Consider the following 19,230-nt stretch of genomic DNA (forward strand, 5'->3'; position numbering starts at 1 on the left):
TGGACCACCATGAGTTAGCTTATATCAAAAACAGGTCCTAGCTGGTTGTTTCGAGATGGCCAAGATCCCACTAAACATCAACCCATACCCTTGATTTTTTTCTCTCTTATAGAGGTATATTGTTTTCTTTTAAATTTGTATGCAATAATAATATGGAAGAAGGTAAAAGGAGCGATGTCAGCGAGGAATCGAAGTGGGATGGGGATATTGATGAGCTGACAAACATTAAGAATAATCCTATCAGAAAAAAGTAAGAGAATATTGCAAAAATAATGTGCAGACAATGCACATTTTTTCGACCTACAGGGTCTCAATAGTACAGATGGATGGTTACAAGAGGTAGGCCTATCCTTGTCACCAGCTGCAATGATGAGTCCCTGTAGGCCAGGGGTGGGCAACCTTTGTCACTGTGAGGCCAAATACAATTGCTATGATTGGATCGCGGGCCGCACCTTTATATAACACAATGTGATCTTACTTCGTTGCATACCAAAAATGCCTTACTACAAGAAACATTCGCATTTGATTCTAACAGCACATTGTCAGGTCGCAGAAAAACAGCATCAGGCCCACTAATCTGCTCAAAAAATTTTAATAGTTGGACTTGTTTGCCAGTACATTTGAAATCCAAGTGTCTCTGCGGGCCGCACAACTTTAATCAAAGGGCCGCATGCGGTCCACGGGCCGCAGGTTGCCCACCCCTGCTGTAGGCAGTGGTGGGATTCAAATTTTTGGTTAGCCGGTTTTTTCACAAAAGTCATATTTTTTAGCCGATTCTGTTACAAAAAGTCCATTGACAGTAACCAGTAATGCTCACCAGTTTCCTGATCTCATAAAGTTTCGTGAGACGGTTCTATAGAACCGGTGCGAACCGGCTAAATCCCACCACTGCCATAGGTCGAAACAGTGTGCACTGTCTGCAGCTTATCTTTTTTTGGCTTGATGCTTTTTCATTGCAAATGTATATATTCGTTTTTACTGCGATTAGGTATAGTTTTGGTATGGCAAGTCTGTATCATTATGCGCAAACCACATGCTAATGTTTTATAAAACGATTTTGCAAATATTGGCTAATAATTTTTTTGATTGTTCATGATTCAAATACAATTAATTATCCTGAAATCAATAAACAGATTCTTGTAATTCTTCTAAGTGAATAAAAGTTCTTCATATTATCTGAAATATGTGTACAGAACCGAGATTAGAAAGATCTGGAAGAACCTGATCCTCATCTGTATTTCATTTGTGGGAAACTTTACGGCTTTTAACGGTGCTTCCGCTCTTCAATCAAGCCTTAACTCAGAGGAAGGACTTGGAACAGCTTCGCTTGCGATCATTTACGCCTCACTTATTATATCGGCGCTGTTCCTTCCCACTTATGGTAAGGCTTATCTCTGATTGAAGTAACATAGTGGTAAGATTATGTCGGTTCATGTAGATCTGGTTTTGGAAACGTAAAGACCTCCCCGAACCGGTTGTTTAGTCGTAGTATTTAGGCTTATAGGTCAGTTGGATCGGATTGAAAGCTGGGTAGCTAGGTCATGTACTTACAAACATGGTTGTACTCTTGAGATCGACTAAGGGCACTTGTTGTGAATATGTTTAACATTACATTACAGTAAAAACTTACTAAAAAAAGTGAAAAACAACAAATGGAACTTTATTGCAGGAAAACACCCAAAAGTCACAATGGTATTTGATCTTTATTTGTACTGAAAACCTAGAGGCCGTTAAACTCCATATAATGTCAGTAACGTTCGGGTTTCTAAAGAACTTTGAAAGTGAATGTCCTCACAAACTTTTACCATCCTGTAGTCACAGTAACAGAGTTACGAGTCTGACAACGCTTTTGTGTTTGCGAACAAAATTGCAGTTTAACGATTTGATGATTGTTTGGTTCCGCTGTTTTACTCCAAAGGCAACAGATTAAATGCTGATAAAGTTTGTAAAAGAAAGTAAAACTATTTTAGTACTAGGACAAACAAATAATTCTGAAGAAATCGTAAACCTCTGTTAGTGTTTTGATATAACCATAGTTACTTAGCGGGTAAAAATTTACTGGCGTTTGGAATTCAAACACCTGTATCTGTTCTTTCGCAGTCATCAATTTTCTCGGCTGCAAATGGACGATCGTTGTAGCGATTTGCGGCTATGTCACTTATCCTCTGGCCAATTTTTACCCACACTGGGGAACTCTTATTCCAAGCTCCATATTTGTTGGACTCTCTGCTGCCCCCTTATGGTCAGCTAAATGCACTTACCTTACTACAAGTGCCAAAAGGTTTGTAAATAAAAGTAAGATTTATATGGAATATTATGTGTATTAGGTTCTGGTGAAGATACTAAAGTATAAACTCAAATAACAAAAGTTTGCTAAAATCCGAAAGATGACGTAAAGAACATAGTTATTTTAGTGTATGGAACTGAATTAGAGGTTAGTGAGTAAGTTTTTCAGTTAGTTTACTGTTATTTTTTTATAAAACCTCAGGCTATACCCCAACCCTAATGTCTCTCATTGTCAGCATTTTCACACATAATTTCGTCAACATTTCAAAATTTCAATACGGATTCGAACCCAGTATGCTCCCAAAGAATCCCGATCACGGTTTTTAAGACTGTATATGGGTCAGGCGCGCTGGACCATTCGGCCAAGTTCCAACCCATTTTCAGCAATTTTTTTAGCTTAATTCTTAATGCTCTTTACGCCACCTATCGTTGTTTCACAAACTTTTGTGATTTGAGTTCTCACCTTAGTACCTCAACCTTGAATTCTATACCGTAAATATATATGAGTTCAGATGTGTATGCCCAATCGCTAACCTTTGGTGCTAACTCATCTTATTCTGATTTAGTTGTAAAGTATCGTTAAGATTTTCAATTATGTTGAAAATGCATTGAGGTCATGTTTCATTTAGGTACGCATTTTTAACGGATGAAAGTGTGGATGCCATGGTAAACAGGTTCTTTGGAATTTTCTTCCTATTCTTCCAGTCGACGCAGATCATTGGAAACCTCATTTCATCTTTCATACTTTCAGCTGACTCCACTAACAATCTCGGTTAGTTAAACTTGAGCTTCTTCAGGCAATAGAAAAACCTAGTTATTGCTTCATGATGTAGAATTCCCCACATGCTTCAACGAGACCTACATTGAAGAAAATTGTGGTAAAAATGACTGCCAGGGTGACTTGACGGCAGCTAGAATCCAGTATAACAGCAGCGAGTGTCCTGTGAGCGACCTCAATAGTTCAGGACCATCCAACTCTACCATCTACACACTGATGGGAATATACACCGCTATTGGTTTCAGTGGTGCACTTCTCATGGCTCTTGCGGTGGATCCCATACAAATAAGGTTTTGCTATAATCTGTAACTTTTGGATAATGAAGAATTACTTTGGTGTTACGCATATTTTGATTGACAGAAAGAAAGAAACTCGTGGACCGTTTGATTTGCTCATTGCAACAATATTTCACATGAAGGATAAACGACAACTGCTGCTAATTCCTATCACAATGTACAGTGGCTTTGAGCAAGCTTTTCTGACTGGAGACTACACCAGGGTAATAGGCCTACACCAGTGGTTCCCAAACTTTTTAATATTTTTTTCTAAACGGTCCCCTTGCCATTATTTCGGCTCGCGGTCCTTAAGCCTAAATGTGTATTTCATAAAAACAAAAGTTGATTGCAGGATTTTAGCCAGTTGTGCAAAATTGCGCATAATAATCATCCAAGGACAGCATGTGACATCACAAACAGGACAAAAACATTACGATTGTGCGCGAACAATTGCATTTATTATAGTTGTCATTCAATAAAGGCCATTGTTTAGCAATGGAGACAGTCGATTCTTAATTCTACTTTGATTTAAACTTATTTAGTGGCACAAACTGACGCCAAATAAGATTATAGAATTACTTCAATCGCCTCGCGGTCCCCTCAAAATTGCCCCACGGACCCCAGTTTGGGAACCGCTGGCCTACACTAACACTGTACATGATTTATGATTAGTTTTAGTAAATTGAGGTGTTTATGGATGCTTTTGTAAAGAACTTTACGAAACCTCAGGAAAAATCATTACATCCACCGTTAAATGACCATTTCCTCCAACATTTTTAGTCGTTTATTACTTGCCCAATCGGAGTGAACTGGGTTGGATTCGTATTGATTTGCTACGGTGCCTGCGATTCGGTATTCTCTTTGCTGTTCGGTGGGGCTGAGAAGTATGTTGGAAGGTGGCCACTTTTTACTGGAGCAACATTGATCAACCTTGCCCTTATAATTACCTTCCAGGTAATCATAATAACATTGATCCTATTCCACTGGTCTAGTCTTTGCACGTTTGGTAGTGTAGTAAATGTTAATGATTTTTAGGTCTGGCTGCCCTATCCCAATGAGGTAGCTCTTTTCTTTGTTCTTCCTGCTCTATGGGGGTTGGCGGATGCTGTATGGCAGACCCAGCTTAACGGTAAGTTACAAATATGGTTACAAGTTAAACCCGGCACTGTTTTCGCTGCATTTCTTGTTTTATGATAAGCTGCTGACAGTGCACACAGAAGTACCAACAGTGCAGCTGATGAAAATACATAGGCCGTATTGGCTATAGTAGCTCCATCTAACGGTGCAGCATCTAACGGTATTCTTGTTTTCAATCCAAGAAACTTCCGTAATATTCTTGAAAGTATACTTGGCGGATATGATGTTATTGTTTTTTAGGCTTGAAAGTGTCCTCGTAAGAAACACGTGCAGTTATCCCTATTTTTTGCAGCTCTCTACGGAGTACTTTTCGTAACCAATCAAGAAGCAAGTTTTGCCAACTACCGGCTTTGGGAGTCAATCGGCTATGTGATTTCATTTGGATATCAGAACTTTATCTGTGTTTCGGTCAAACTCTGGGTGATGCTGTCTGTTCTTATCGTTGGCATGGCACTTTACTACTACGTTGAGGTAGGCCAGTTTTTAGTCGTGATAAACAAGTGTTCCCTTTTCAGTTTGGGGCTACAGCGTGCATGTAATGTCGCTGATTGGGGATACACAAAGATCTCGTATTTGTCTGCAAAGGTGAAAAATAGAGGGGGCATGGATCAAACAGCAGTTGTGCAGTAACGATTGGTCGGGTACAAAGAACAATCAAAGCATGCAGTGTTACTTTTAGTGGAAGTTGCCCAAATGTCCTAAGCAACAGATTTTTAACCTATGAATAACTCGCGTACCATCGACGTCTTTTCATCGCCTTGTAGCACCCAAACCCTGCTTGGGTGGGTAGACCAATAGCTATAGGCCTATTCTTCTTGACTAGGCTAGCATATTTCTAAAACCGACAAGGTTAGCAATTCCAAAGGCATCGTCAAGACATTTTGGACGAGTATTGTCCAAAACCATAGCTAATTAGTTCAGGGGTTCTTAACCAGGGGTGCACGCAGCCCCAAGGGGTGCGAGAACTGTTCCTTGGGGTTGCGGGGAGGCTGAATCATTAAGGTTGGTTAGGTCTATTATATATAAATACAAAAACCCAGCGGGGTGCGAAAACTGGTTGGTGATTGGAAAGGAGTGCGAAAATTGGTTGGTGATTGGAAAGGGGTGCAGCAACGCAAAAAGTTTAAGAACCACTGAATTAGTTGGTGTTGGGCCAATTGGGTTGCATTTCATAATCTGACTTGACTTACGTATAGCACAAAGCCACCACCATAAACACTCCGGTGTAACACTAATGGTACGCGTAGTACAGGTTGAGAACCATTGCTCTGTCCAGGTGTACGACCTGCAGTTTTATTTCACGTGCACCTAAGTAAGTATTTCCTTCGCCGTTTCAAACTGTAAATTTTCCAGGCGTGTTATTTACCTTTCTTCATAATTTTAGATTTTGGAAAGGAAGACACCCAATCGGACGTCAGCAATCAACGACGAAGAAAACAGAAAGGACAACATTTCTTCTATCAGTAGCAGGAGTAGATATGACAGTGGGGTTGACAACGTGGCCTTTGCGGGGGAACTTTAGGCATCGGAACGAACTGGACGTGGAAATATAGTTACAAACAATTTACTTACATTTGACACGACTGGCTCATAGCACTTATTATTTTTCCGTCGCCCATGCATTAGAGTTCATCCACTGTGTAGCATATTCCACAATGATGTGCATGTGATTAGTCATAGCCCTTTTTATTTTATTTCCAGCAGTATTGCTTCGTTTTTTTGGTGTAGATTTATTCCATATGTTTTTAATGCCGTTTTCTATCTTGTTTACTTACCGACAAAGCATATTCTGCTAGAGACTGTGTCTTCATAAATCTTATTAGACACTACAAAAAACTTGGACCAAAATAAGTAAGACGTCAACGGATCCCTTTTTAAATCAGCAAAATCAGTTCCGTTTTTGAAAAAAAGGAAGAAAATAACTCACTGATGCAAACGACATGGCCTTTTTTGAGTAATTTCGGATTTAATATTTTACGTGTCTAATTACCATCAGCACCAGCCAATTTTCTTTCCGTTTGCTAATGAAAGTACACATTAGCTGGTGGCAAGTCAAGAAAGTTACCGCTACACAATCAGTTAGCAAATAACCATTGAATTAGAGAATGGCAGTGAGCTATGGGCAAAGAGGGTTTCGGCAAACATTTCAACCAACAAAAATGGATCATTGTCTAATTTCTCTGTGGGGTACTAACTCGGTCAATCATTGCGTTGTATTAATCTTCTAAAACACAGTGCAACAAATTAGGCAATAATCTCATACGTTCAAAGACAAAAAGCTGAAGCAAAAACGATAATGATTGTATCGATAAGACCTCTTGTGCAAAGCAATGCTTTCACAGCCAACTTTTACGCAACACTTTGCACCCAAGGTATATAACAGTAGAAAGATGCTGTTTGGCTGCCAATACACACCAAAAACCAATTATCAAACACCTAAATTTCCAATTATACTCAACTTGAATCAAGCAACGTCACTTCAGCAGAGCAAACCCTCACAGGGTTTGAAGAACATTAAGTGATTGTGGTTTATAAAGTCGTATAGTTTCATCCCATCCACAATCTGCCACCAAACCAGGGACAAAAGTACTAAAATCAACTCCATACACAAACTCTGTATGATGGTCAATTGTTTCTAAAAGAGGACTGAGACCTTGAGGCTTCAGAAAATCCCATGTTCTGCAAAACATAAAGTTAAAACTCAATTCATTAATGTGTATTAATATGTAATTAAGTAAAATAAGTCTTACATGCCAAAATAAAAAATGTGTGCATGTTAAAATTCCAAGGAAAGGCAATATAGTTTTACACTATTTTAAAGACAAGACACACCAAGGTACACAATTCATGGTTAGATTCATACAAGAAACAAACAGTCCAATATTCTTGTATAAAACATTTCAACAGCAACTTGTGTCATTCTTAAATAAAATGAATGTAAAACCCAACAGCAAGTAAAAGAGGCACCTGCATTTTGTGCTGTTTTTTTCGCATTTATTGCTTTTACTGGTTTTACTCGCTGCTTGGTTTTTACATTAAATTCATTTGAGAATGACACAAGTTGCTGTTGAAATGTCATGTTATATACAAATATATTGGCTTGTTTGTTTCTCGCTATGACTTACTAATATAAAACATGATTGCCAAAACTGTTTGCTAACGTCATAACTCACCTTACAGTGAAGTCATATGAACAACTTGCCACAGTTCCAGCTACATATGGTGAACAACGAACTCTGCGCACTGCATATGTGTGACCACACATCTGACACAAGCACGATTTGGTATTTCTTAAGTCCCAAACTCTGGAACATATTGAAAGTTTTGACTGCAAAAATGTCACAAACACAAGTATACAGGAGGCCTGTGGTCCAAACAAAAATTTGAGCACAAAACCTGTGTAAACCTCTGATTACCTTAGTGAGCAGTCTACAGAACCTGTAATAAGTATTTTATCATCATATTTTGACCAATCACATGAAAGAACTTCCGTTTCATGGGCAGGTATCACATGTTGTGGCATGTACTGCTTCCGTATGTCCCAAATTCGTGCAGTTCCATCAGCTGCAAATCAATTAATTTTAGCAACAAAATAGAGTTTGTTTTTTCAGTATTTAAAATATTAATGGCTTGTCAAAAAACATACAAGTCTGGTACAAAATGTATTTGTTCGCACACATATACAAGTAAACTGTATCTTTCAATGAAATTTGTAGAAATAGAAATCATAACATACCAGAGGTGCTGGCAAAACATCCAGATATATGTGGAGACCAAACTGCACTGTATACAACACCGTAATGGCCAGCAAAGCTTCCCAAAGACTTTCCCAAACCAGCTCCAATATCCCATAACTTTACCGTATTGTCCCATGAACCAGATATAACAAGATTTTTGTCTCCAGTATGACACCAATCCACTGAATAAACCTCCTTCTCATGTTCTCGCAAGACCAGCATTGGTACCTGAACAAAAAATGATGCCACTAATAGAAAATAGTTGTTTTATGCTCAACCATTTAGCAACATATATATGATTTAAGCGTAAAAATAGAGATAAAAACTACTATGTTAAAAAATGCAAAAAAAGAAAATACAAAAGCAAGAAAAAAAACGACTGCTGCCTTAATCATTCTTTAGTCAGAAACAGTGGTGGGATTCAGCCGGTTCGCAGCATTCTATAGAACTGTCTCACGCAATTTTATAACATCAGCGAAACGGTTAGCATTACTGGCTACTGTCCATGGACTTTTTGTAACATAACCGGCCGACAAAAAATTTGAATCCCACCACTGGCCCCACTTTAATACAAAGAAAAATTATAAGACTTTCTGACATTGTTAGTGATGTTCCAGACTTGGATTCCACCATCTCCACCAGCAGTGACACAAACTGCTTCATCCAGCTCACTCCAACTCACATCAAACAATCCATCTTCCCATTTGCATGTTTGTGTTACAGCAATTGGTGCATTGAAGTTCGGATCAAATTCAAATATAAGTAGAGCAGCAGTTCCTTCATGGTACAGTAAAAATACATCAAAGTCAAAACATTTAATATGTCACAGATTACTCTAGGTCAGTAATTGTCAAGCTGTATTTGAATGACCCCTTTGGGAGCTTGTGGTTTTCAAAAAACAACAACATGAAGACAGACAAAAGTCCATAATTTTTTTTTCATTTTACTGATTTCATGTTGAGGAAATTTTCAATAAATTGCTCATGACACACGAATAAAGAGATATATGTTCAAATTTCCCTTGTCTGTCTTTTAACACCACTGTTCTAGGTATAAAAATGTTTAATAATAGTTTTGCAATTCCAAAAGCAATCAAACATCTAACATAAATAATAATGCAATACACAACTTAACAATGAAAACATAAAAATTATTTCAAATTTGCAAGTGTTTTTGTCAAGAACATCCTTTCCTTAGTTAAACATATTTGTGCCTTCGATTTATATCTGATTAAACAGCCAACACAATGTTGTCAACTACAGTAGCAAAGCAAGTTTTGTACAAACACCAAGGGCACCTTTCATGCAAAAGTACTGTCAGCCATAAAATAAAAACTTATTAAAAATGGAAGTGCTGTATTTTTGCCAATTTAAATAAAGCTTCAATTTAACTAAAAATAGATGTTTAATTGCATTTTCCATTGCACATACCTTTAAACAACATAAATTAAGTTTTAGTCTGTTATTTTGCACGAAATTAAAACCTTCAAGTTACCTGAAATTCCATACTGTTGGCATGCAACACATGCAAGCCTTGTAGGAGAAAAGGGCGAAAATTTCACAGAATAACCATGAAGGCCTTGTGTGTGAAAGGAAGTCATATCTTTGCGTCAATTTTCCATGATTTACTCCATTAAAATTGAAAGAAATCCTGCTTCGCGCTCAGCCCTCACATCACGCAAAAAATATGATTTCTATCAATCTTTTGACTTTTCTTTAAGGGTAAACCCCCCAATATATGTGAATGTTTTAAATTTAGATGGGAAAATTGTAATTTCAACTTTTGTTGGAAATTTTATTTCATGCTTTTTCGTATGTTCAAAGTGGCATGAATCAACATAAGTAAACAAAGCGTAGTAAGACATGAGGTTGTCGTGATTTGACTTGCAAAACTGCTCACGTATTTACCTTTCACCTACTACTGCATGAAAAACGTGCGTTCGCTTTCAGCTCTCTCCACTCTCTATTGAAACTAGTCTACAATGGTCTGAGTATCAGCGTTATTTTGTGTTGACTGTTGACCTTTCAAAACGCTTTGGCTGTTGTCGAACCGCATTTATTTTATTTTGGAGTGAATTTAATAATTGTAGCAAAAGTTCTGATGTTCTGAAAACAAAACATGGTGAAAAAGCGTGTAAAACAGCGTAGAAGCAACGCAAAGCAGAACCAAAGGAATTCAAACAGAACCAGTCCTAATGTGGTCAAAAGTGTGAATTCTGTTGAGAAAGAAGGTATGATTTAATCAAAACGAGACTTACGAACAAAGGAAGTATGTTATTTTCAATTTTACCTTTAGAAACTTTATCTGAAGATGACACAAAATCAGAACAATGTGTTGAAACTACCTTAAGTGCCACAGAAGAGGCACAACTTCCGCAACCTATTGGACTACAAAATCTTGGAAATACATGTTTTTTCAACAGTGTAATGCAGGTGAAAAACGTTGGCTCTATGGCAAACAAACTCTAAAAAATTGAACAAAAAATGTTCCAACGGACTTGCAATGCAGGCAGCGTGATGTTAAGCATAATGCATTTATGTGTCAGATGATAAAATAAAACAATCGAAACTTTTAATCTTTTAAATTACCTCTTGTTTGACATCGCTCACTAGGGTACTGATGTCAATAAAATCAAGCAATGTTGATTTTTTGATTAACAGTTTGGTATCTGTATCAGTGTGCAGTTTTTTGCTATTCTAGCACCAAGCAACATTAACTGAACTATGTACTATATTTCCAGAATCTTTGGCAAACACCTGCACTGTATGCTCTTCTCAAGCACCACAAAAAGCTTTTCGATGAACGAGCAACCTGTACTATTGTCCCAAACGATGAAAGTATCCCTCCTTTGACATATATACCTGCAGTTCTAGGGCCTACAACCTTAGCACTGTTAACTTTTATGGAGGCAGCTGTTTCACTGAGAACAATCCCACCGCAGAACAATCAAAGGAGACAAGTACAACGAGCAAGGGTTGTGAGCCCCAAGGCACTGTTTAATCAAATTTGCAACAAGTCAGTACATTTTATTCCACATAGAATTGTGATGCCCTATTAAACATGATGAGATTGGATGGTTTGTGCTTTTGATATTTTTTGTTTAGGGGTTCTAAAAATAAGAAAATTCCATATGTAACAGATTTCATGAGGCAAAAGCTTTCATAAAATGTATGAATTTACTCAGCGACTGTTGTAGCTGCAGCGCGTTTAGTTATGATCCATCAATTGTTTTACGCTCCCAAACGCTGCAACGTTGCACAGCTATTTCCTTGTTGGTGATTCCTTAGTGCTATTGTGTGTCTATGAGTTCTTTTACCAAGCAAAATAAACTCAAATCATGTAGTGACAAAATACTTAATTTAAATTTCATGTAACTGTTTGTGTACATCGTACATGTGCAATTATTGATTTCAATTTTTTAGAAATGCAAGATTTCAGGGATATCAACAACAGGACAGTCAAGAGTTACTGCATTCATTACTTGGTGCCATTAAATTGGAGGATAGCAAGGTTTGTATTTTGAATTTTGATGCCTTATTATGGGTCCCCTTCCCTGGAGGGGACACATATTGATTTTTCTCAAATTGTTTGTTTTTTTTCTTTTGGTTTTTTTCTTCCCAAAGTTTGTCTGACTCGTTTTTCCATCAAATGTTTGATGGATTTGGCTGAAATTTACGCAGATGGTAGATATAGTTATGTAGATGTGCATCCCACTTTTTTGTTGATAACCCCAGTATTTACCCGCTAGCCCCCTAAAATGGGTATTTTTTCCCCGAAGTTTGTCCGACTCGTTTTTCCATCAAATGTTTGATGGATTTGGCTGAAATTTACACAGATGGTAGATATAGTTATGTAGATGAGCATCCCACTTTGTTTTTGTTAATAACCCCAGTATTTACCCCGCTAGCCCCCTAAAATGGGTGTTTTCACCCAAGGTTTGTCCGACTCGTTTTTCCATCAAATGTTTGATGGATTTGGCTGAAATTTACACAGATGGTAGATATATTCATGTAGATGTGCATCACACTTTGTTTTTGTTGATAATCCCAGTATTTACCCTGCTAGCCCCCTAAAATGGGTGAGTTTTTAAACAGTGTCAGAATTGGCTGAAATTTGGATTTCTTGTATAGTATGCCATTTATAGGTGTCGATTGTTGTGTTCAACCCTGTAGTCCTAACATTTGCCCCACAAGCCCCTAAAGTGTAAAACGTATTTGTATGTTCCTGGGCACCACAAACGAAAGATTTCTTGTTAACAGCCCTATGACGTCAGAAACATTAACGGTTGTTGCTCAAACCGCCTCTAGTGGTCGAAATTTTAAACATTGGCGGATTGGGCTGAAATTTTGCAGTACTATTGATTGAGTCATTGTGGTTTTTATTTATTTTTTAGTTTGTGTGTCGAACCCAATTAGTTACCCTACTAGCCCCCTAAAATGGGTCAGTTTTTTAAAACGTTAAATAGGACATACTTCAAACAATATCTGGGGTGAATCTAATTTTAGAGTTTGTATTCTACATAGTATTATTATTTAAGCCCAGTGCCGATCACTGTGTTTTACCTTACAACACCCGACTTTCTCATGGTTATCTCTTGAATTGCATTATTTTCAACTTTGCATGTGTGGGGACCCATGAGTTTTTGCCTGCAGAAACGACTAAGGTTATAAAAGACGATGGCTAATATGGGACCCAATATAAAATAAGCATAGGAAATATATTAATGTTTTAAAATAGGTTATAGTGTAAATGGTTACTGTTTTTAACAAAATTCCATGACTCATTTTTACAGAGAAAAAAACTTGGTATTCTGAGAGCTTTAAATCTGGAGCGAGCAAAAGCTAAAGATGTTCCTGAAGAAACAAAAGCAACAATAAAAGCTTATGGCATTGAAGTATCTGAAAATGAACCATCTATTGTTGATGCCGTGTTTGGTGGGACTTTGTTAAGCTCAGTGCTATGTGACGAATGTGGGACTGTAAGTTTTTGTCTTAAAAGTTTAATAAAGGTTTAACATAGTATAGTGATTATAGGAGTGTTTTTACTCAAATGAAAAAATGCATTAGTATACTTAAAACTGTTGATATTGGGTGGCAGTGCATTATAATAAAACAGTGTTAGCTTAGTCTCAGATAATGATTGTTTAAAAAAAATATTTTGCTGTTTGATATAGTTTTTGCTTAGGTTTCACATTTTTTGCATTGCAACTGTAATAATACTTAAATTTGATAATGTAACCATTGTAATGATTTTAGCAGGGAAACAACTAATGACCAAAATAATGTATGCAATGTTTAAGTAATCAGTTCATTTAACCACTGACAAAATATTTAGCTGTAAGCATAATTTCCTGGTACGATTATATCATTGATGACTCATCAATTACAGGTCACAGGTGTAAAAGAACCATTTTGTGATATATCTCTGCCCATTATTGATGACAAGCGGACATTTAAACCTCACCACAAAACAAATGGTGCAAAAAATACCAAGAAACCAATGAATGGCAAAGGGGATAACCAGGCCTCAACTGAAACTGTTGACAACACAAGGTGGTATCAGTTTTCTTTTTAAATGATTGAGTATTCTTTCCATGGAATGTTTGATTTTATACATGGAACGAACACTGTTATTAAGTGGATTTTTTGTTGTTTTGTTTTCAGTACCCCACTAAGCAAGCATGCCCGCAAGAAAGCAAAGCGGGAAGCTAAAAAACAAAGTCGTCAGAATTTTAGAAGCAAACAAGAACTTTTTGATGAGAAACTGACTGAAGGTTGTTACAAAATTAATCTTAGCAATAAATGTTACTGCAGATTTCAAATTACAATTACAAACAACCCGCCATATTCCTAATAAGAACTTACAAGTATAAAATATAAAAATGGTATTGGTTATAGCAGTGTTGTTACCATCTGCAAGAACACTAGAAATAAAAATAAAATTAAACAGCAGTAGAATAGAAAAACATTGTAAAATGGTTTCCTATCCCAATTTTCCTTTGTAGATAACAGCCCAAAGTCAATCGACAGCCTTGCAAAAACAATTGCTGATGATGCAATCTGTTCTGCCCTAGCTGCTTTATCTATATCCAAAGACACTGAACAATTGGAGCAGGTTTCCGATAAAGATGAAAACAAAAGGGTACTTAATACATGTTTGTTTAATGTTTTATTCACTCTGTATTATACCTAAATATTTCTTTGTGTTGGGTTTGCTGACACGCTGAAGAACTGAAAATGGATTGATATGAGAAAATACATGTTCAGACAAGCATAAGTGCAGTTATTTTTACAATTACCATTTGGTAATATTTAGGTTCTTTTCAACAGCACACTCAATTTTATACAGTTTGTCATTTGCAACTCTAAAGCAACAAAAAATCATTGATGAAAACAAAATCAGTCAGTTTTCGATAAAAGGAATCTATTTGGGCTTTTTAGCACCATCAGTTTTTTATTAAATAAATGTGCTGCGTGACATATCTTAAAAAAATCATCATTTTTAAGGTGAAGGGTGGAGCCATTAATCTGATAACAGTTGAACTACCTGGTGTTGAGGGGACTGTCAATGATGCTGCTAAACCCGAAAGCACAGTAAACTCACTGCAGGCTTCTTGCAGTGAGGGTAGCACATGCAGTGATGACAAGAACACAACTGAAAAGGATAGTAGTAGTGAAGTTGAACCTTATGGTGAAGTAGCAAAGACACCAGTAAACAAAATGAATAAGGTAAAAACAAGGCATTAATTAGTTAAATGTATAAAATGTTTTTTTTTCTAGTTTTTTTAATTAAATACACATAAAAAAAATTTCTTAAGACCCATAGAATGTTCAAAATAGACATAAAAAGTTATATGCTTTTTTATTCAATTGCTCATGGCATCATCAGTGATTTTTTCATTGTTTGGTATTTTGTTGTATTTAACCAGAAAAAAAACATTTATTGCACAAATGGTCTTAATGCCCCAATCCCTACAGCAAAAGAAATGCAATGCAAAAATATATCTTTGGGTTCATAGTATTCTATTACTGCTACCATTGTCAGGGTTTTGTCAATTTGAATACAATTACAGAAACTTACTCCAGAATCACTGTTTGACACACCACTTGCCCACCAGCCGGTAAAACAAAAATTGTCTTTTTGCAAGGACTTGCCTCAATCTTTGGGAACACGCTACCAACCAAAAGATCAAGTATTTTTGTAAAATATATGTGTGTGCTTCTCATGCTAACCAACCTATCATAAATTTTCGAGGACAACAAACCATTTTGTGTAATGACAAAACTTTTAACATGTTTCAAACCAACTGACTCATTTAACAAATTAGAAATGCTTGTAAAATTCGTACAACATTTTATTCATCAAGTGTAAACATTAAAATCTGCAAGTCCTTAAAATCCCCTGATTTGTTTTATGGTTAATTATGTTATACAGCTTACTCAGGAATTTTGTATAATTAACTTTCGGTGGTTTCAGTAGTTTCGTGTTCAATGAAACGAAACATGGTTAATGTCCTTTTCACATCAAAAGACCATTGTACTTTACAGGAGTGCTCGGTTCAGTCTTGTTTACATCAGTTTACAATGGCGGAAATGTTGACTGGTAGCAATATGTTTGGTTGTGAAAATTGCACTAAAAACCAAAACCCACCAGGTAAGTGCTTACTAAAAGCTTTGTGAAAAACATGTTTGACAACAATGCTTTAATGTACAGAAACATACAAATCTTCTATTCTTTCTCATTTCCCTCTGTTTTGTACTTACACATGTATGATTGTAATAATGTAGTGTTTGTAGTTTGGGTTGTAAAGAAGCCAGTCATAATAGGTATGTAATGTGTTTATTTTGCTTTCACTGTTTTTTGCAATCATTTAATTTTATGTTGATGACTAAATTTGTTTGTCTTGTTTTTCAAGTATGTTTTTCTGTGTCCTGCTGTTTACAAGCTGTTTAAAAATATAAAAGTTAACAAAAATACAAACATGAAAGCATTGTAGCTTACAACTACACCAACTGTTCATGAGAAAGTATATAAAGCAGAGGTTCTAAATGCGTTACTTTAACCCCAAGGGGAACTTTGACATACTTTGGAGCCAACCAAAGACTTATTTTAGTATTGGACTCTGCAAAGCTGTACACGAAACAAAACAGATTGATAACCTATATATAATGTTTATCTTTTTTATATTTGTCTGTTGTATGTTTTACAGGCAAACAGAAGGTGGTATACTGCAGTGCTAGCAAACAAATGTTAATACACACACCTCCACCAGTTCTCATCATACATCTCAAAAGATTTCATCAGGTATGACATAATTCAGTTTTATTTTATTTAAATACTAGATCAGCGTGGTCCAACTGCAGGCAGATAATTTTGTTGGTCCGCGAAAGTCTAACATTTTAATGACAACTATAAGTTTTGTTTTCAATAATTCAATGTTTTTTTTAACACACACGAAAATACTGCAAAATGTCCTGTTGTGACGCATGACAAGGCATTGTTATGTAATAAACGTTTCTGCTTCTATAAACCGTTCGGGGGCATTTTTGCGCTAGAGTGGAACCTGAATGTTTTTAACGGCTGCTACCCAATATATAACTATAAAAGATAAAAAGAAACTTATCTATAGATAAAAAAGGTGTATAGTTACCCAGGCCTGGAGTTTGACCCAGAACAAAGTTTTACCTGCAAAAATTTCAGACCTTGGCCCGCGCAGTAAGTTAACGTTTTTGAATGGCCCGCAACAAAATAACGTTGGACCACACTGTACTGGATTATGCACCCGTTTCGAATTATCAAACACAGTTGGTGCTTGTTTGGTAATAAATGTCACCATGTATTGTTTTTAGGTTGGGTTTAATCTGCGGAAAGTTAACAAGCATGTTGATATTCCCATATTGCTCGATCTGGCCCCATTCTGCACTACAGACTGCAAGGTACATATGGGACAAACTAACTTATAATATTAAAATTAAAGAATACGGTATTGAACTGTTACAGCTATTCAAGACCATGTTCCATTTACGTATTTGCTGTTTGTATGTAGTTTGTTTTGCCTATTGTAAGAGTTATCTTTTTTGCAATTTTATTGGATTATTTTGGTTTGAATATTTTCGACTTAGTGGGATTGCATTGGGCTTTGTTTACAAAAACACGATACCTTTTGAGACAAGAATGTAACCCAAAACCTTGCAAACACACTCGTTACGATGCCCCATTGGCAATCTTGGTGCCACATAAATGTATAACACACCAAAAAAGTTGAACATTAGCACTTAAATTTCAACTTTGCTTCAAAATACCCCTTTCCCACTGCTCCCCTTGCTTGCATATGTGCCATTAAACTTTAAAGCGTTATGCCACTGTACACCTGGGTATCGTTGTCACTTTAATGACATCCATCTGCCGTACTTGAGTATCTTCGTTCCGCTTATGAAATTCATGTGCCTTAACTAACTTATGGTTTGTTATAAAGACATGAACTCATATGAATGAAAATCAATTTGCATCGTTCATCAGAGCAAACCTTATATTGTGTGTGTGTCGCACAGGAGTTTGCAGACGAAGATTCTCGAATTCTCTACCATTTATACGGAATTGTAGAACATGCCGGGAGTCTTAGTCGAGGGCACTACACCGCCTACGTAAAAGTGCGATCCGCCAACGATCGCCTTTCAGCGCTTTTAATTAACCAGCAAAAGTGTGTTCCGGAATATCAAGAAGGTATTGGCTTGATGCTTATAATCCACCAACAATTAACTAAGTCAGTTTCGTTGCTCGATTGTAGTACATGTCAAAATAAGTACAGATAAAATTACTAATAGTTAAATGCAAGTGTTGTTCGTGGAATGTTAAAATATTAGTGAAGGTTGAAAAACCTTACCTAATCAAGGTAAAACATTTTGTTTTTATCTGAACGGTCAAAAGTTGTCATTATATTATAAAAGACGGCTGCGCGAAATTCGACCCAGATACGAAAATGACACCTCAAAACATTCTATTGTAAATAAGGCGTTTAGACTTCCCCCACTCATCCAATTAACTAGGATCTCTCGCCTTAACCAATACTTGTTCACCAAAAACTGTCATATTTTTCGTGTAAACTTACCTGTCGTATATTGCTTGCAGGTGCAAAAAGCATTTCACCGTCGGCAGGTGTATGGTATCACATAAGCGACACCACTGTATCGAAGTCATCGCAAGCCAAAGCGCTATCCAGCAACGCTTACCTCCTTTTCTACGAACGTATTTTGTGATGACGTAGCAGTGACGTCATGGTGCTTTTTTTCTAGGTGCAATAAACTTTTAGAAAATCTCAGTTTTTCTATTTTGCTGTTTTTTGCTATGAGGTGATTATTTACCACTAGATGGAAATAGTGAGTCAGACGCAACGAAAAATACTCTTCAGCGTGTTGGCATACGTTACATGCACCAGGGAAATGGAGCCCTGTTTATTATATCTTTTATCTATGCACAATGCCGAAATTTGTGCAACAACAGTTCCGGGTTCAGGCCCGGTTTCGCGGTTGTACTTTCGGATTCGGGTTTCCCTTAAACGACTTGGCGTGTTATATTTTGTTGCACAGAATAAAAGTAAATCAGTGACGATTAATAAACATTAAACAACTATACGACTAACATCGACAACTAGGCTTAAACTCATGCGCTACTTTCACATTATTATATTGCTTTATCATGCGGAATTCGTAGAATTAACGGATTTTCTGCTTCGTGCATGAATGGAATTTACGCGCACGGTCATCCCTTGCCATTAACCATTTATTTTGTTCACCAGTCATCCCTACTACATGATGACGTCGAATGACGTAAATCTGGTATCCGGACCGGAAATAAAATGAAATTTTGTTACATGGTATTGATATCGGACAGCTGAAATTACTTAAAACACGTTTATTCGGTCTGTGGTGACTCGTGACTAAACAATATACTGCACGCAGCTAAAACAAGTTTATTTTTTATTTAGTGCTGTGTTGTAACTTTTAGGCTAGCCATGCCT

General features: G+C 36.7%; 3 protein-coding genes across 3 annotated transcripts; 2 read left to right on the forward strand and 1 right to left on the reverse strand.

Moving 5' to 3' along the window:
• Nucleotides 1-152: 152 nt before the first annotated feature.
• On the forward strand, nucleotides 153-6,225 carry LOC145234200 (protein unc-93 homolog A-like). The gene is made up of 10 exons (XM_080098956.1): nucleotides 153-250; nucleotides 1,194-1,381; nucleotides 2,101-2,281; nucleotides 2,916-3,058; nucleotides 3,120-3,354; nucleotides 3,425-3,563; nucleotides 4,120-4,293; nucleotides 4,375-4,468; nucleotides 4,769-4,947; nucleotides 5,861-6,225. The coding sequence occupies exons 1-10, from the start codon at nucleotides 153-155 to the stop codon at nucleotides 5,996-5,998; spliced, it is 1,569 nt and encodes a 522-aa protein (XP_079955082.1). The 3' UTR covers nucleotides 5,999-6,225.
• Nucleotides 6,226-6,674: 449 nt separating this feature from the next.
• On the reverse strand, nucleotides 6,675-9,910 carry LOC145232217 (uncharacterized). The gene is made up of 6 exons (XM_080096761.1): nucleotides 9,708-9,910; nucleotides 8,812-8,990; nucleotides 8,213-8,441; nucleotides 7,893-8,040; nucleotides 7,650-7,781; nucleotides 6,675-7,155 (listed from the first exon to the last, which is right to left on the reverse strand). The coding sequence occupies exons 1-6, from the start codon at nucleotides 9,811-9,813 to the stop codon at nucleotides 6,972-6,974; spliced, it is 978 nt and encodes a 325-aa protein (XP_079952887.1). The 5' UTR covers nucleotides 9,814-9,910; the 3' UTR covers nucleotides 6,675-6,971.
• Nucleotides 9,911-10,169: 259 nt separating this feature from the next.
• LOC145232215 (ubiquitin carboxyl-terminal hydrolase 16-like) lies at nucleotides 10,170-18,531 on the forward strand. Its single transcript, XM_080096759.1, has 15 exons — nucleotides 10,170-10,443; nucleotides 10,509-10,645; nucleotides 10,954-11,228; nucleotides 11,636-11,723; nucleotides 13,006-13,191; nucleotides 13,602-13,765; nucleotides 13,877-13,986; nucleotides 14,218-14,354; nucleotides 14,720-14,941; nucleotides 15,286-15,405; nucleotides 15,761-15,866; nucleotides 16,423-16,517; nucleotides 17,063-17,149; nucleotides 17,765-17,936; nucleotides 18,342-18,531. Exons 1-15 carry the CDS (start codon nucleotides 10,332-10,334, stop codon nucleotides 18,467-18,469), a joined length of 2,139 nt encoding a protein of 712 aa, XP_079952885.1. The 5' UTR covers nucleotides 10,170-10,331; the 3' UTR covers nucleotides 18,470-18,531.
• Nucleotides 18,532-19,230: the final 699 nt, after the last annotated feature.

Source organism: Phallusia mammillata, chromosome 6 (genome assembly GCF_965637545.1).
Source record: "Phallusia mammillata chromosome 6, kaPhaMamm4.hap1.1, whole genome shotgun sequence".
Classification (NCBI taxonomy): domain Eukaryota; kingdom Metazoa; phylum Chordata; class Ascidiacea; order Phlebobranchia; family Ascidiidae; genus Phallusia; species Phallusia mammillata.

Excerpts from the sequence above, each read along its gene's own strand:
- LOC145234200 (XM_080098956.1), top strand. The coding sequence starts at position 153 with ATGGAAGAAGGTAAAAGGAGCGATGTCAGCGAGGAATCGAAGTGGGAT. Across the intron at positions 251-1,193 it reads AATAATCCTATCAGAAAAAA|AACCGAGATTAGAAAGATCT; the intron begins GTAAGAGAATAT and ends ATATGTGTACAG. Across the intron at positions 3,564-4,119 it reads TGACTGGAGACTACACCAGG|TCGTTTATTACTTGCCCAAT; the intron begins GTAATAGGCCTA and ends CAACATTTTTAG.
- LOC145232217 (XM_080096761.1), bottom strand. The coding sequence starts at position 9,813 with ATGACTTCCTTTCACACACAAGGCCTTCATGGTTATTCTGTGAAATTT. Across the intron at positions 8,041-8,212 it reads ATGTTTTGCCAGCACCTCTG|CTGATGGAACTGCACGAATT; the intron begins GTATGTTATGAT and ends ATTGATTTGCAG. Across the intron at positions 7,156-7,649 it reads TCATATGACTTCACTGTAAG|AACATGGGATTTTCTGAAGC; the intron begins GTGAGTTATGAC and ends TATGTTTTGCAG.
- LOC145232215 (XM_080096759.1), top strand. The coding sequence starts at position 10,332 with ATGGTGAAAAAGCGTGTAAAACAGCGTAGAAGCAACGCAAAGCAGAAC. Across the intron at positions 10,646-10,953 it reads TTTTCAACAGTGTAATGCAG|AATCTTTGGCAAACACCTGC; the intron begins GTGAAAAACGTT and ends CTATATTTCCAG. Across the intron at positions 17,150-17,764 it reads TCTGCACTACAGACTGCAAG|GAGTTTGCAGACGAAGATTC; the intron begins GTACATATGGGA and ends TGTGTCGCACAG.